The sequence below is a fragment of the Taudactylus pleione genome, unplaced genomic scaffold, assembly GCF_031769625.1.
Source record: "Taudactylus pleione unplaced genomic scaffold, aTauple2 ptg000078l, whole genome shotgun sequence".
Classification (NCBI taxonomy): Eukaryota; Metazoa; Chordata; class Amphibia; order Anura; family Myobatrachidae; genus Taudactylus; species Taudactylus pleione.
Window position 1 is genome coordinate 967,290 of NW_028284480.1, and position 13,935 is coordinate 981,224.

General features: G+C 47.4%; 1 protein-coding gene across 3 annotated transcripts in view; it reads left to right on the plus strand.

Moving 5' to 3' along the window:
* SGSM1 (small G protein signaling modulator 1) overlaps positions 1-13,935 on the plus strand; it is a 353,611-nt gene that overhangs the window by 200,005 nt on the left and 139,671 nt on the right. For all 3 annotated transcript variants that reach the window (XR_015877719.1, XR_015877720.1, XM_088467888.1), the window contains exon 4: positions 4,140-4,302. Coding sequence is in view for 1 of the 3 variants with exons in the window: in XM_088467888.1 (XP_088324014.1) it covers positions 4,140-4,302 (163 nt within the window). In the remaining 2 variants the exon portion in view is untranslated. The remainder of the gene's footprint in view (positions 1-4,139; positions 4,303-13,935) is intronic.

The following is a 13,935-nucleotide window of genomic DNA, read 5'->3' on the forward strand; positions in this document are numbered from 1 at the left end:
GGGTACATGAAAATGGGTACTAGCCTATTTTTAAGTCCCTAAAGTCTTTATGTAAAAATTCTGCAAATATGCACCTGCCTCTAATAGCCTATTCTAGAATACACCTGCCGCATATTTGCAGAATAGCACTGAACCTATTTCCCTATTTTTAAACACTTTTTTTCCCTTTTTTTTTTTTTCACCCCAAATTTTCAAAAAAATTTTTGTGGAGTCCCTATTTTTTTTTCAAAATTGTTTTTAACACAGTTTATTTTAAAATGACATTCCCAGGGATGCAGGCTATTTTTTTTAAGCCTGCACCCCTAAACCCCATTTCTGCACTTTTTTTCGCCACCTATTCAGTGGTGAAAAGTTATCCCCGGTTTTTTTCAAAGACTTTTTGAACCTGCGAAAATTCTTTGAAATTGAATACGGTGTAAAACCAAAATGACATCATCGGTGCGAAATTATCGCAAAAACTGACTTTTCGCTCCAAATTGAATTGCCCTGTATGACTTGTATTTCTAAAGATAATTAAAATAGAAGATCGTGGAAACAAGCAGGGATACTGTGCATAAATTCAAGCTGTGTGCACATTTTGGTGCACTTAGTAATTTGATCATACGGCCTGATTTAACAAGGAACGTAGTTGCTAATTCGTACTGCGTAAGCATCGCAGCACGCGTGCGCGAGCCAGATGCTGCATTCAGAACTGCGTATGCAGAGGCTACGCAGACCCATGACAGAGTGAATGACAGGAAGTGCCGTTTGTGGGTGTTTGACGGGGACGGGGACCAACGGAGGCATGCCAGTGCGTTTCAATGATGTTGCATGGGCGTGCATAAATTAGCTACTGTGATAGCAGACGTCCCCTGAGGTCTCATAGCATGCGCAGAAGTTAGCAATTCCTGAATGATGTCTGACCTGCCTTAACTGTGCGTATGGGTCCGATATTACTCGATGTTACCGATTGTTTTAGCTATGTTGCCCTAGTATACGGATGTGAATAAGGGGAAGTTGGCGTCATTATGTTAGGCTGCGATTGCAAACATTTAAATATGACTGCTGATATTAGCAACGCATTTGCGTGCGTATAAGCAGAACAGCGATTCATGCTGAACGAACGAGGCATAGTGTACACGTTTTCAGATTCTCATCTTAACAAGCATAAACTACTGTAAGTCAGGAGTGACCCATTGCCCATTCCTAGATATCAACCAAGGATCAAAAGCTTAATCCATTACTGGTACTGCCCGCACACAAAATAGCAGTATCTCGATATTAGGTGGGTGAAACAGCTAAGCATTGTGCATGGATGTAGTGATACTACCATAAAACTGAAGACTGCTTAACTCCAGTCCTCAAGTACCACCAACAGGTCATGTTTTGTGGATTTTTTTAATCATGCACAGGTGGGGTAAATCTATTTTACTGGGTCATTAATTATCCCACCTGCTTCCACACACTGGCATCTTCAAAACATGACCTGTTGGGGGTACTTGAGGGCTGAGGTTGGGAACCACTGCCTTAATAAAATGAATGCCCTATATGGAATTATGGAATATTCAGGCTGAGTTTCGAAACTGGAAGCGTGACACTTACCACTATGGTGCGCATACAGTCACTGATTACATGACTGATTATTATTATTTTAAGTGTTCTTGTTAGATTCTAAAGCCTTTATTTTGATGCTATTTATATGTTTGTGACACAGTATGTGATTTTTATGTGGCGTGGTGGATTTTACCTAAAGGCTGCAGCCAGTAAAATCTGTCACCCCAGTGAAAGCCTAGCAGTGGCAGTAGCTTCCCATTGGAAATACTCACCGCTTATCACATGATGGACAGGCTGACCCAGGGCAAAGTATTTTCTCCCCCTGGGACTGCCAATCCGGACTACAATTAGCAGAGATAATGCTTCCAATGGGAAGCCACTCCCGTGTTATAATGCTAGAAGCCTGCACACATTTCAGACAGACCTGTGAAATAAAGGTATGAGCTGTAGCTGGTCATGAGTCTGTTTTGAATGATTTTTTTAATATAATTTTATATAAATACCTGGGATATATACTTAGTGATGGAAGTGGGGCAGTAAATGGCGGTATTACCTACCGCCACCTTGCAGGCATTGCTGTCTGTCCCGCTGCAGGCATGTCTGTACTCCGGGGCTGGAAGCCACTGTCACCGAATCTTCCTGCACCGGTTGCAAGTGCAGTAAAGTTTATTTGTTTATTGTGGAGCAGCATGTGTTATGTCATGACATCGCACCACGCTGCATCACTGAAAGGCAGAAGAAGACTGAGGAGCAGCCAGAAGACACAGAAGAAGAAGATAAGTGTCTGTAGGTTGGAGACGGAGTGATGCGGGGTTTGGAGTTGGGGAGACCCTAGAGGCTGGAGAGACAAAAGGGAACTGGAAAGACATTGCAGAGTTGGAGAGATAGTAGGCTGGTTGGAACTGTAGAGACACTGGCTTTGCAGGGGAGACAGAAGGCATTTGGAGCTGGAGAGACTCTGGATCTAGGGAAACAGTGGGGAGCTGCAGCTGAAGAGACAATGGAGGAATTTGCTGGAGAGACAAGATGGCTGGAGAGACAGAAGGGGACTGTATGGGGCTGGAGAGACCTAAGTGGGTGTATCTGGAGACAGTGGGGGCTGGAGGGACACTGGGGGGCTGTAGCTGGAGAGAGAAAGAATGAGGGTAGAGAAACAAAGGGTGGCTGGAGAGACCCATTGGGGGATGAGACTGAATAGAACTGGGGGAAATGGCTGGAGATTATCTACAACTGGCTGCATTAGAAGGAAAAGGCTCAGGTACAGTTAGAGCAGGAAATCCACTGGGGCTTGCGGCAACGAGACCCTACCGCAATGGTCTCGTCGCAAGCCCGATGGTCTTGACCATCGCGCCTCTGAATCAGGGCCTCTGTGTGTGTATGTGCATATATCTATATATATATATATATAGATATATATATATATATATAGATATATATATTATAGATATTTACAGCTTCATCTGTAATATAGTGTTTGTAGAATAACATACCTCCCAACATGTAAGACTTCCAATTTGTGGCGTGGCCACATGTCCTCGGAAAGCTAATTTTCCTTTTTTAGAGCTCATTTATATATGTTGTGTAATGTTTGAATGTGATTTTACACATGTGGTGAAGGGTATATATTGTATCATTCAATGCATAAGATTGTTTCCTCCACAAGAAATTTGCAGTTGTCCCTTGTTACATTTCCCAAATACTAATACATATATAGCGATGCAGTCAGGAAGCCGACGATCGCAATGCCGACCGCCAGCTTCCCAACTGTCTAATCCCGACAGGGGACTAATGACAGGCGTCGAAATCCCTACACCTGTCATTATCCCTACGCCGGGAGCATACCGAACGAAGGTAAGCCGGGCACGGACAGCCGCGGGGGGGGTTAGGTTTTAGGGCTCCCGTGGCGACTTAGGGCTAGGCACCCCCCTGGGAGGTTAGGGTTAGGCACCCCCGGGGGGAGGTTAGGGTTAGGCACCCCCCTGGGAGACAGGGTTAGGCTGCGGGGAAGAGGGGGCTAGGTTTAGGCACTTACAGGAGAGATTAGCGTTAGGCACTAGGGGGGAGGTTAGGTTTAGGCACCCCTAAGGGAGGGTTAGGATTAGAGGGGGGGAGAGGGTTAGGGATAGGTTAAATTCTTACCTTTTCAGGATCTCCTCCGTCGGGCATCCACTGTCGGTATTTGAACCGCCGGGCATAGGTCCGGCGGTCATTCATACAGATTCCCATATATATGAATGAATCATAATAAAGCAATGTACTCTGAATCATCATATTTCTTCCTGTGTGGGTATAAACATTTAGGAGTTGGGAATATAAAGTATGTGGTTCAGTTTGTTTTTATTATGGAGAATGTTAACATATGGACTCAGTATTATGATGGATGATGTTTAAACACAAATCGGTTTCTGTTTAACTATTCACTGTCCTTTTTTATATTTCTTTATAAAAAGGAGCTAATAAGGAAATTGCACAGTTAATGATGTAGCAAAGCTATACCCTTTATAAAGCATAAAAAAGTAAATAACAAACATGAGCAGAACCCTATGGTTGGGTGGAATAAATAAGTAATACAACCTACTGAAACTTGCTCCTTTGTCTTCTTACAGCTGCAGTGGAAGCTTGTGTACTTCATGGGCTGAGACGTAGGGCCGCTGGTTTTTTACGCAGCAACAAAATTGCCGCCTTATTTATGAAAGTGGGTAAGAGCTTTCCTCTTGCAGAAGAACTTTGCCGGATGGTGCAAGACATTGAACAACTGTTGGAGAGCAAGTAAGACCTTTTACTACTTTTTTTTATCTAATTTAGACATTATCATCAGTGATCGTGAAAAGCGAAAAAAAATGTGGGTCCCGGGGACCCCTCATTTTATAAAAATGGGGTCCTGCTCCACTCTTTTTGGGTCCCATCACATATTATATTATTGGGGTAGAGCTGGTGCTAAAGGCAAGGAGAAGTTGGGTTAGAGCTGGAGCCAGAGGGCAGTAAGGGCATGCAGAACTGGGGATAGGGACGGGTAAGTGCAGACAGTAGTTTGCGACAGTGCTGGGGCCAAGGAAGAGGTTAGAGGCAGGCAGTACGAAGGGTAGGGAGGAGGTTAGAGTAGATAGCTGGGGTAGTATTGGGACCAAGGAGGAGGTTAGAGACAGGCAGTGCTTGGGTAAGGTGGGCAGTGCACACAGTTAACAGTCAGGATAAATGGGAAATACACACAGTTACACAGTCAGGGTTAGGGGGTCTGCACACAGATACACAGTCACAGTTAGGGGGGGGTGGCCACAGCTCCACAGTCAGGGAGGTTTAGGGAGGATGCACATGGTCACACAGTCAGGATTAGGGGGGGCTGCACACAGGCAGGGTTAGGGGGCTGCACCCAGTTACACAGTCAGGCTTAGGGGGGGGGGGTGCACAGTTACAAAGTCAGGGAGGGTTAGAGGGGAAGCACATGGTCACACAGTCAGGATTATGGGGGGCTGCACACAGTTAGGGTTAGGGGGCTGCACCCAGTTACACAGTCAGAGTTGAAGGGGGTGCGCACAGTTACAAAGTCAGTGTTAGGGGGTGGGGGTGGCCACAGTTACACAGTCAGGGAGGTTTAGGGAGGATGCACATGGTCACACAGTCAGGATTAGGGGGGGCTGCACACAGGCAGGGTTAGGGGGCTGCACCCAGTTACACAGTCAGGCTTAGGGGGGGGGGTGCACAGTTACAAAGTCAGGGAGGGTTAGAGGGGAAGCACATGGTCACACAGTCAGGATTATGGGGGGCTGCACACAGTTAGGGTTAGGGGGCTGCACCCAGTTACACAGTCAGAGTTGAAGGGGGTGCGCACAGTTACAAAGTCAGTGTTAGGGGGTGGGAGTGGCCACAGTTACACAGTCAGGGAGGGTTAGGGTGGATGCACATGGTCACACAGTAGGAGTCAGGGGGGCTCTGCCCAGTGATAACACTGTAAGCTGTACGTGACTGACTTGTCTGAGTTCAGGGTCTTTTCTCTGTCACCAGCCGTCAGAGCAGCACATCCCTTGTACATGCTGAGTCCTCCTGACCACTGTCCCAGGATGCAGAGTCCATCCATTTTCACGTGGGCACAGAGCATGGTGTCAGGCAGCAATTAAATCAGATGCTGCCGGCAGTTATTGGTTGAGGAGATGCTGCCGGCAGCTATGGGTTCAGGATAATCCACCGGCGGTGAAAGGTGCAGGAGATGCCGCCGGCAGTGATAGGGTGCTGCTGCGGCCGCCTGGGGTGACTGGCTGCTGAGGCCGCCGGCGGTGATTGGCTGCTGAGGCCGCCGGCGCTGATTGGCTGCTGCGGCCGCCTGGGGTGACTGGCTGCTGCGGCTGGCGGTGATTGGCTGCTGCAGCGCTACAGGCAGCAAACTCAGCCAGCGCGTCCTGCGGGATCCACAGGGATTTTAAAACCGGGACCCCATCTTGCTGTAGCGTGTAAAAATGCGCTATAGCGTGTATTTTGCAAACCCTGATTCATAGTCATCACACAAACAATATCAAATTGATAGACAATTGCCATCTCTACAATTGAATGACAGTGGTCAGTTGCTTACAAAATGAATGTCCTCTGATGCATGTCGGCTGTAACAATGCAATAGTGTTCCAATGGACTTTTGCTGTGTTTGCTGATTGTAACTTTGATGTTTAAATCTAGGCATCCTATCTTTTTTTATGTCAATGTGATTGTTAGTCATGGCATTTGTTGAAGTCTGCGATTATTGGTTATTGTCTGTCTGTTTTTAAGGTCACTGTAGATACAGTAGGTAGTAATTGCTCCATAGTTGTTCTATTAATGTTAATGTGATATTGTCTTGTTGAAATCAGTGTGCTCTTTAATTGTTTTATTAATGTCAGTGTGATAGTGAATGCCTTGTTTTAGTTAGTGTATTAGGTTTTTTTTTCAGATATCAATGGTGCTGTTAATGAGTACTTCTCTTGTTGAAATCTATACTTCTATTGAAGTCAGTGTAATTATTATTGTCTTGTGTACATTAGTGTAATACATAGCAAATGTTTTGTTGTAGTTACTATGTTAATGATTGTATTTGGGAAGTTGGTGTAATAGTGATTGTATTCTTGTTTAGCACAACAAGAATACAACATACGATAGTACAGTATGTCAGAAAAGTGTTACCGATTATTTCTTCTTCGGGTTCCATAGGGTCCACAGGATCTACCATGGGGGTATGTAGTTGGATCACATCCATTGCACCAAACAGAAAAGCTTTGAAGCTCTCAGCATGCACTGGTCTTCCTCACTATATACCCTCCCCCAGCGACAGGCATTCAGTGCTTTTGTTTGGTGCACGGCAAGACGCACCTGTTATAACAGCGGGACTACTAGGCATTCCTAGGCTTTTTGTTTCATGTTTTACCTTAAGTTTTCGAAACTTCAAAGTTTAGCGGTACCAGGCACCTTGAAAGACGCTAGATGCCGAAACACCAGCACTGCTATATGCCCTGAGGTTCTCAGCAGGCCTCAGCGTGGCTTAGCTGATGGCTTAATGCTGAGATCCGGGACTGCGGTCGGGTCACGGAGATGTCAGGTAAGCGATTCCTCTCGGGAATCATGCACGTAGGAGTCCCCCGCCTCCGGTGTTGAGATGCATCGGAGGCGGCTGCTGATGAAGGCCTTGTCTAACGTGTCCTCAATAAAGCGGCCGGGGCCATAACATCTGTCGCCGGGGACGGGTAGTAAGATGCACTAGAGTGCACTAATAATCGTCTAACTACTGTGAGGTCAGCATCTTCGGCCATCAAAATCGCAGCCTAGGGGAGATAGGCGCTCCTCCCCCCCAGACGCAAACTTCCGGATACGGATTCCTGCGCCTGGCTTGCTATAATTGACCGCCTTGTGTGTGAGACGCGTGCAGTTTAGTGTCTGTCCGTGCACTGCTGAAGAGGTTGGTCTCAGAGGTTTGGTCTGTCTCTCTGTATATATCTCTCCCTTGGGTATGGCATATAGCGCACTCTATATCCTACCATCACCTCTCCGGGGCTGGTCAGTTGATCCAGAGTCCATATTACTGTAGCAATTGTGCGTATTTATGCATTGTATGTGACTGTATGCTAGCTGCTGTGTGTACACTGCATATTTTTTCAAAACTGTAAGGTACAACTATCACTGTTTCTCCTCATCCCTCTGAATGTGTGTGGCTGGTTTATTGATAAAAAGGCACATTACATTAGTACTGTATACCATCCTGTCATGTCTAAAGGTAAAGGTGATGATGGGAGCCTTCCGGTGCTTATATCCTGTAAGTCCTGTTCTGCAGGCCTGTCTGACCAGGTTGTTAACCAGAATGGGTTCTGTAGTAACTGTTGCAAACAGCTATTGAATATATGTGGTACACCTGCACTAGCACCAGAGTCATCTTGGATGGCCATCACTCCTGAGGTTTTGTCCTATCTAACCCTGTTGGGTTAATTCTGCCACTCACTCTAGCCAGAGTATACTACTGTCTTCAGCCATCTCCAAGGTTCTCTTCATGTGTTGCCTCAGGAGTATATCTCGTCCTCCCCATCAGATGATGATTCTCAGAGTTCTGGGTCGGTCTCAGTGAAAGAAGACCATCAATCCCTTGTGGATGTTCCCTCTCTAGTAAGAGTGGTGAGATCTGTACTCAATATAGAGGAAGAGGAGGTTGCTCTGACATCTAAGGAGGTAATCTTTAGACAGTGACTAAGGATTATTTCCCTCAGTCGAGGCAGTTGACAAATCTCATGTCTGAGTCATGGCATACGCCTAGTAAGTATTTTCATGCCACAAGGAATGTAACCTCTCGGTATCAATTTGCACCAGGAGCATGTAAAAAAAGTGAGGTTTCCCCAATAGTAGATGCTCACGTGACCAGATTAATCAGGAGCGCTACATTACCTATTCCTGAAACATCCTCTTTAAAAGAGGTTACGGATAGAAAGTTTCATTATCATTTAAAATCAATGTTTTCACTATCTGGTGCTTTTACAAGACCAGCTACAGCTGTAGCCTGGGTGGCCAAGGCTATGGAGGATTGGACGAGGTCTCTGGAGGAGACTATAGTGGATCCAACAAAAAAGCAGCAGTCTCTTCTCGGCCAGATGCAGGAAGCGGCTATGTATTTGGGGGAAGCAGGGATTGACGCTGGCCTCCTGGCGTCTAGGGTTTCGGCTAACTCTGTGGAAGCCCGAAGAACCCTTTGGCTAAAGAACTGGAAAGCAGATCCAGGGTCTAAAAAGGCTCTGGAGTCTTTGCCTTTACTGTTTGGACCAGTGTTGGATGACATAATGACCTCGTTGGCAACTCCGAAGTCTGCTAAATTGCCATCTACATCTACTTCTAGAAGGCAGTCGTCATCTCGGTCCTTTCGTCCACAGAGTGGGACAAAGAAACAGTCCTCGGCCAGAGAGGGTCAGTCTCACAGGAAAACGCAGTCCAAGAAATCTTAGTCAACCAAGCACTCGGCCTCCAAGCCAGACGGTAAGCCTACTGTCTGATGGGGCGGGCCTATCCCTGGAGGATGTCAGCGTTGGATGCTGACTTTTACAGTTCTCCCAGGCCTGGCAGCAGACAACTACGGATGCCTGGGTGCGAGAGCTGGTCTTTCTGGGTTATGCCATTACATTCCGAAGGCATCCCCCTCAGAGGTTTGTTCTTACAAACCTTCCTGCAGACCCAGTCAGAGTTTCGGACTACTGGGAGTATGTTGGTGCCCTCCTGGAGTCAGGAGTAATAGTCCCCGTCCCTGTGACGCAACAGGGAAAGAGTTATTACTCAAATTTATTTTTGATTCTAAAAGCCAGTGGTTCGCACCGCCCTATCCTGAATCTAAAATCTCAACAGATTCATCAAGGTGTCAAAATTTCGTATGGAAAATCTATGGTCAATTATGCTGGCGATGGAGCCTGGGGACTTCATGATCTCACTGGACATACAGGATGCATTTCTGCATGTCTCGATTGCAAGATCCCACCAGGTCTTTCTCAGGTTCGCGGTGGATCAGCAGCACTACCAGTTTCAGGCTCTACCCTTCTGTCTGGCTACAGCCCCTAGGGTGTTTACCAAGATAATGGCATGACGGCGCATCTCAGGCGACAGGGAGTCAGGATACTGCCATATCTAGACGACCTCCTGATATTGGCACAGTCTCAGGAGATGTTACAATGTCATCTACGGATGACCATTGTGTGCCTACAGGAGCACAGCTGGGTAATCAACTGGAAAAAGTATTTTCTTTCTCCAACTCAGCGGATGGTGCACTTGAGGGCGCTGCTGGACTCCCTGGAAAAGAGGATTCTTCTACCAGAGGACAAGATTGTAGCACTACAGTCTCGTGTACACAATCTACTTTGCAAGTAAACAGTGTCAGTTCACTTGGCTATGCAGATACTGGGCTCCATGGTAGCCACATTCGACATGGTGGCTTATGCCCAGTTCCACTCCAGGTCCCTACAGCTGTGGATCCTGGCCCAGTGGGATGGTCAGCATCATCGTATAAAGCATCAGATGATTCGTATCTCACCAGAGGTTCGGCTCTCCCTTGCTTGGTGGCTGGAGACAACTCATTTAGACAAGGGTCATCTGTTATGGATCCCGGGATGGGTACTCCTCACCACGGACGCAAAGCTGCGGGGATGGGTCATCACACCGACAGACCAAGAAAGTCACCTACCAATAAATATATTGGAGCGTCGGGCAGTGGAGCTGATTCAGACCTGCTCTCTAGGATCCAAACGCTCGTAGCTGGCCGATAGTTGCAATCAGCGTATGGATCGCAATGCGTGTGCGAGAGATCGGGAAGCGTTTGCTCACTGCGCATAGACAGCCCAGCAGAGTGAGTGACAGGAGAAGCCATTTGTGGGTGGTGACAGGGGCTGGCCAATACAAATGGGGGAGTGGAGGTGCGAACGCAGGCGGGCCTGAGAGTTCCAACACCGTTTCAGAGGTGTCCCTAAAAGGCAGCGTCACTTGGTGGAATTTCACTCTTAAGTGATTGCAATGCTTGCAGAAGGGTATAGTCAACCTCAAGCGCTGAGATCACATCTAATGGTGCTCAATGTACCAATGTTTTCATGCACTTCCAGGAGATGATTTGCACAAATGGGTGTCTCATGAATGGCAGGTGGGCATCGGCATACACTAAATGATCGCATGCCAAGACATAATAGGCGTGCTAATGCCTTGCCGTGCGATCGCCTGCCTTGCTGGGCATGTGCTGGATTTGCATACGCAGGGTGCAAGCGAATGCATCTAGCGAGCATGTATGAATGAGCTCCAGTGCACAAAGCACTTATTCTGGTGCAGGACCTTCTTCAGGGCAGGCCTGTCCAGGTTCAGTTTGACAATGCGACAGCAGTGGCCTACATAAATCATCAAGGAGGCACACAAAGGGTCTCATTCAGACCCTTCGTGTGCAAGCGCTTGAGCGCTCGCAAGCGAGTCGATGTTGGGCTCTGCACACACACAGCGGCCGCACTGCGCGTGCGCAAGACCCGGAGCTAAAGAGAAATTCTCTCGCTCCGGGGATCACAACAAAAGGGTTGCTGTCGATGGTGATCGACAGCTCGCCCCGTTTTGTAGGCGTGGCGGGGGGGTGGCTTCACAAACGGAGGTGTTCCCAAACGAAAGCCTGCCATTTGTGGGCGACCCCAATGACATCACCAGTGATGTCAGTGGGAGAGCTTCCGGCTCTATTAGAGCCGGAAGCTCTCTGGGGCTTGCGGCAGACGAGACCCTGCCACAAGGGTTTCGTCGCAAGCCCCGATGGTCGCAATGGTCTTGACCATCGCGACCATCAACCTGGCCGCTTGTTAAAGCTGTGGGTGGTCACCCACAGCTTAGCAAGCGGCCAGGAGGCCGGCTCTTTTTAGAGATGTGGCCGCCCTAATTCAGAGCGAGCGCTTGCATTTTACGAGCGGCTCTGAATGAGGTCTGAAGTCCGGCAGCCATGAAGGAAGTGGAAAAGATTCTGCTGTGGGCAGAGGGCCATTTCCAGCTATCTCTGCAATTTTCATCCCAAGTGTTCTCAACTGGGAAGCAGACTTCCTAAGTTGCCAGGACATACACGCCGGAGAATGGGCTCTTCATCCGGAATGTGTTCCAACTCCTGGTGGACAGGTAAGGATTACCAGACGTAGACCTAATGGCGTCACATCACAACCACAAGGTCCCCAGGAACGGGTCCAGAACAAGGGACCCCTCTGCCGCCTTCGTGGACGCTCTGGTGGTGAGATGGAACTTCAGGTTGGCGAGATGGAACTTCAGGTTGGCGTACCAGTTTCCTCCAATCTCCCTCCTTTCAAGAGTCGTCAGAAAGTTCAAACAGGAGGGTGGCAGGTTGATACTAATAGCTCCTGCCTGGCCCAGGAGGCATTGGTTCTCCGATTTGACACGTCTATTTATAGACCGTCCACTTCCACTGCCTTTGGATCTGCTAATACAGGGATTTACCTCGGCTTTCTTTGACGGCATGGCTCTTGAGTTGTCCGTCTTGAAGGCCAGGGATTTCTCTGCTTCTGTGATTCAGACGATGCTGAGAACAAGAAAGCCGGCTTCTGCTCGCATCTATCACAGAATTTGGCATTTATTTTTTTCTGTGGTGTTCCCACAGAAAATATGACCCTAAGGTGTTCAAGGTAGCAAAAGTACTGGCTTTTTTGCTGGTGGGATTAGACTTAGGTCTTCGCCTGGCTACCTTGAGAGTCCAAGGTTCTGCTTTGACAGTGTGGTTTCAGCGCAGGATTGCCCCTCTGCCGGATGTTAGAACATTCTTCCTGGGGGTTCATCGACTGCAACCTCCATTTCTCCCACCGGTGGCACTGTGGGATTTGTCTTTGGTTCTCAGGGCTCTCCAGACGCATCCCTTTGAACCCTTGGATAAGGTGGACTTAAGATGGCTGACAGTGAAGACGCTTTATTCCTCGCCATCTCTTCAGCTCGTAGAGTTTCTGACTTGGCAGCACGGTCATATCGCTCGCCATATCTGATTTTTTTGTCAAGATAGAGCTGTCCTCCATACCAAGGCGGGCTACCTCCCTAAGGTGATTTCCCGTTTTCACATAAATGAGGAAATTGTAGTCCCGGCCTTTCAGTCTTCAGACCTGTCTACAGGTGAAGCTTCCTTGGATGTGGTTCAAGCTCTTCGTATTTACGTGGATCGTACCAGCTCAATCAGGAAATCTGAGTCTCTTTTTGTACTATATGGATTTCACAAAAGAGGCTGGAAAGCAAATAAACAGACGTTGGCTCGCTCTCCCTGTTCCTAACAAGGTGACAGCACATTCCACTCGGTCGGTTGGACCATCGTGGGCGGTAAGACATGGCGCCTCAGCTGAACAGCTTTGCAAGGCAGCCACTTGGTCTTCTGTTAATACGTTTATCAAATTCTTCTCATTTGATACGCTTGCCTCCCAGAATGCTTCCTTTGGGCGGTGGATTCTCTTCTCTGTGCAGGAGCATCCCCACCCGTAAGGGAACTGCTTTAGGACGTCCCCAAGGTAGATCCTGTGGACCCTATGGAACCCGAAGAAGAAATACAGAATTATGGTATAACATACCTTTTGATAATTCCTTTTCTTCGAGGTCCATGGGGTCCACAGGGCGCCCACCTGATGCGCCTGTCCTCAGTTGGGATCTGTTCGTTAAGCCTTTTTTTTTTTTTCACAGATTCCCTCTTCGCATGTTGAGTGTTTCTTGTGCAATTTTTCTTCCTTCTCCACTCTCCTTCTCTTGCCGGAAGGCTTGGTTACAAACTGAATGCCTGTGGCTGGGGGCAGGGTATATAGTGAGGAGGACCAGTGCTCCAAAGCTTTGCTGTTTGGTGTATTCCATGTGATCCAACTACATACCCCAAAGGTAGATTCTTTGGACCCTATGGACCTCGAAGAAAAGGAATTATCAAAGGTATGTTATACCATAATTCTGTATTTTCACACACAGTCACACACAGTGCCGATGTTTCCACAATTGAGCAATTTACACAGTCACACAGCCGTTTTTTATTTTAAGGTAAAAATGTCAGGACTTGCTTCAGAACCCCTCGGACACCCCCCCTAATTAATAATTAGGCATTTGGAATTTTTCAATTAGCTTGAGTGGGTGTCTCAGTCCTTTACACAATCAGACACACAGCTGTACACCAGAGAGGGCTTGTATCTTTATTTTCATAAAGTCACAGAAGCAATGCCATCTAAAGAAGCACACATGGACGCATCAGGCGCAGTGTGTCTTTGTGGAGCATTACTTGCATAGTAACTTATATTAACGTCCTTACCAAATCTTCAGATTAGTGGGGCACATGGCTTTGTGGAAGGGATTAACATACATGTTTGTTGTTGTCTTAAAATCACAGATTTAAAGATTAGGTAGATATTTGTAAAAGAATGCCATGAAAATACAGATGTGTCCTCATAC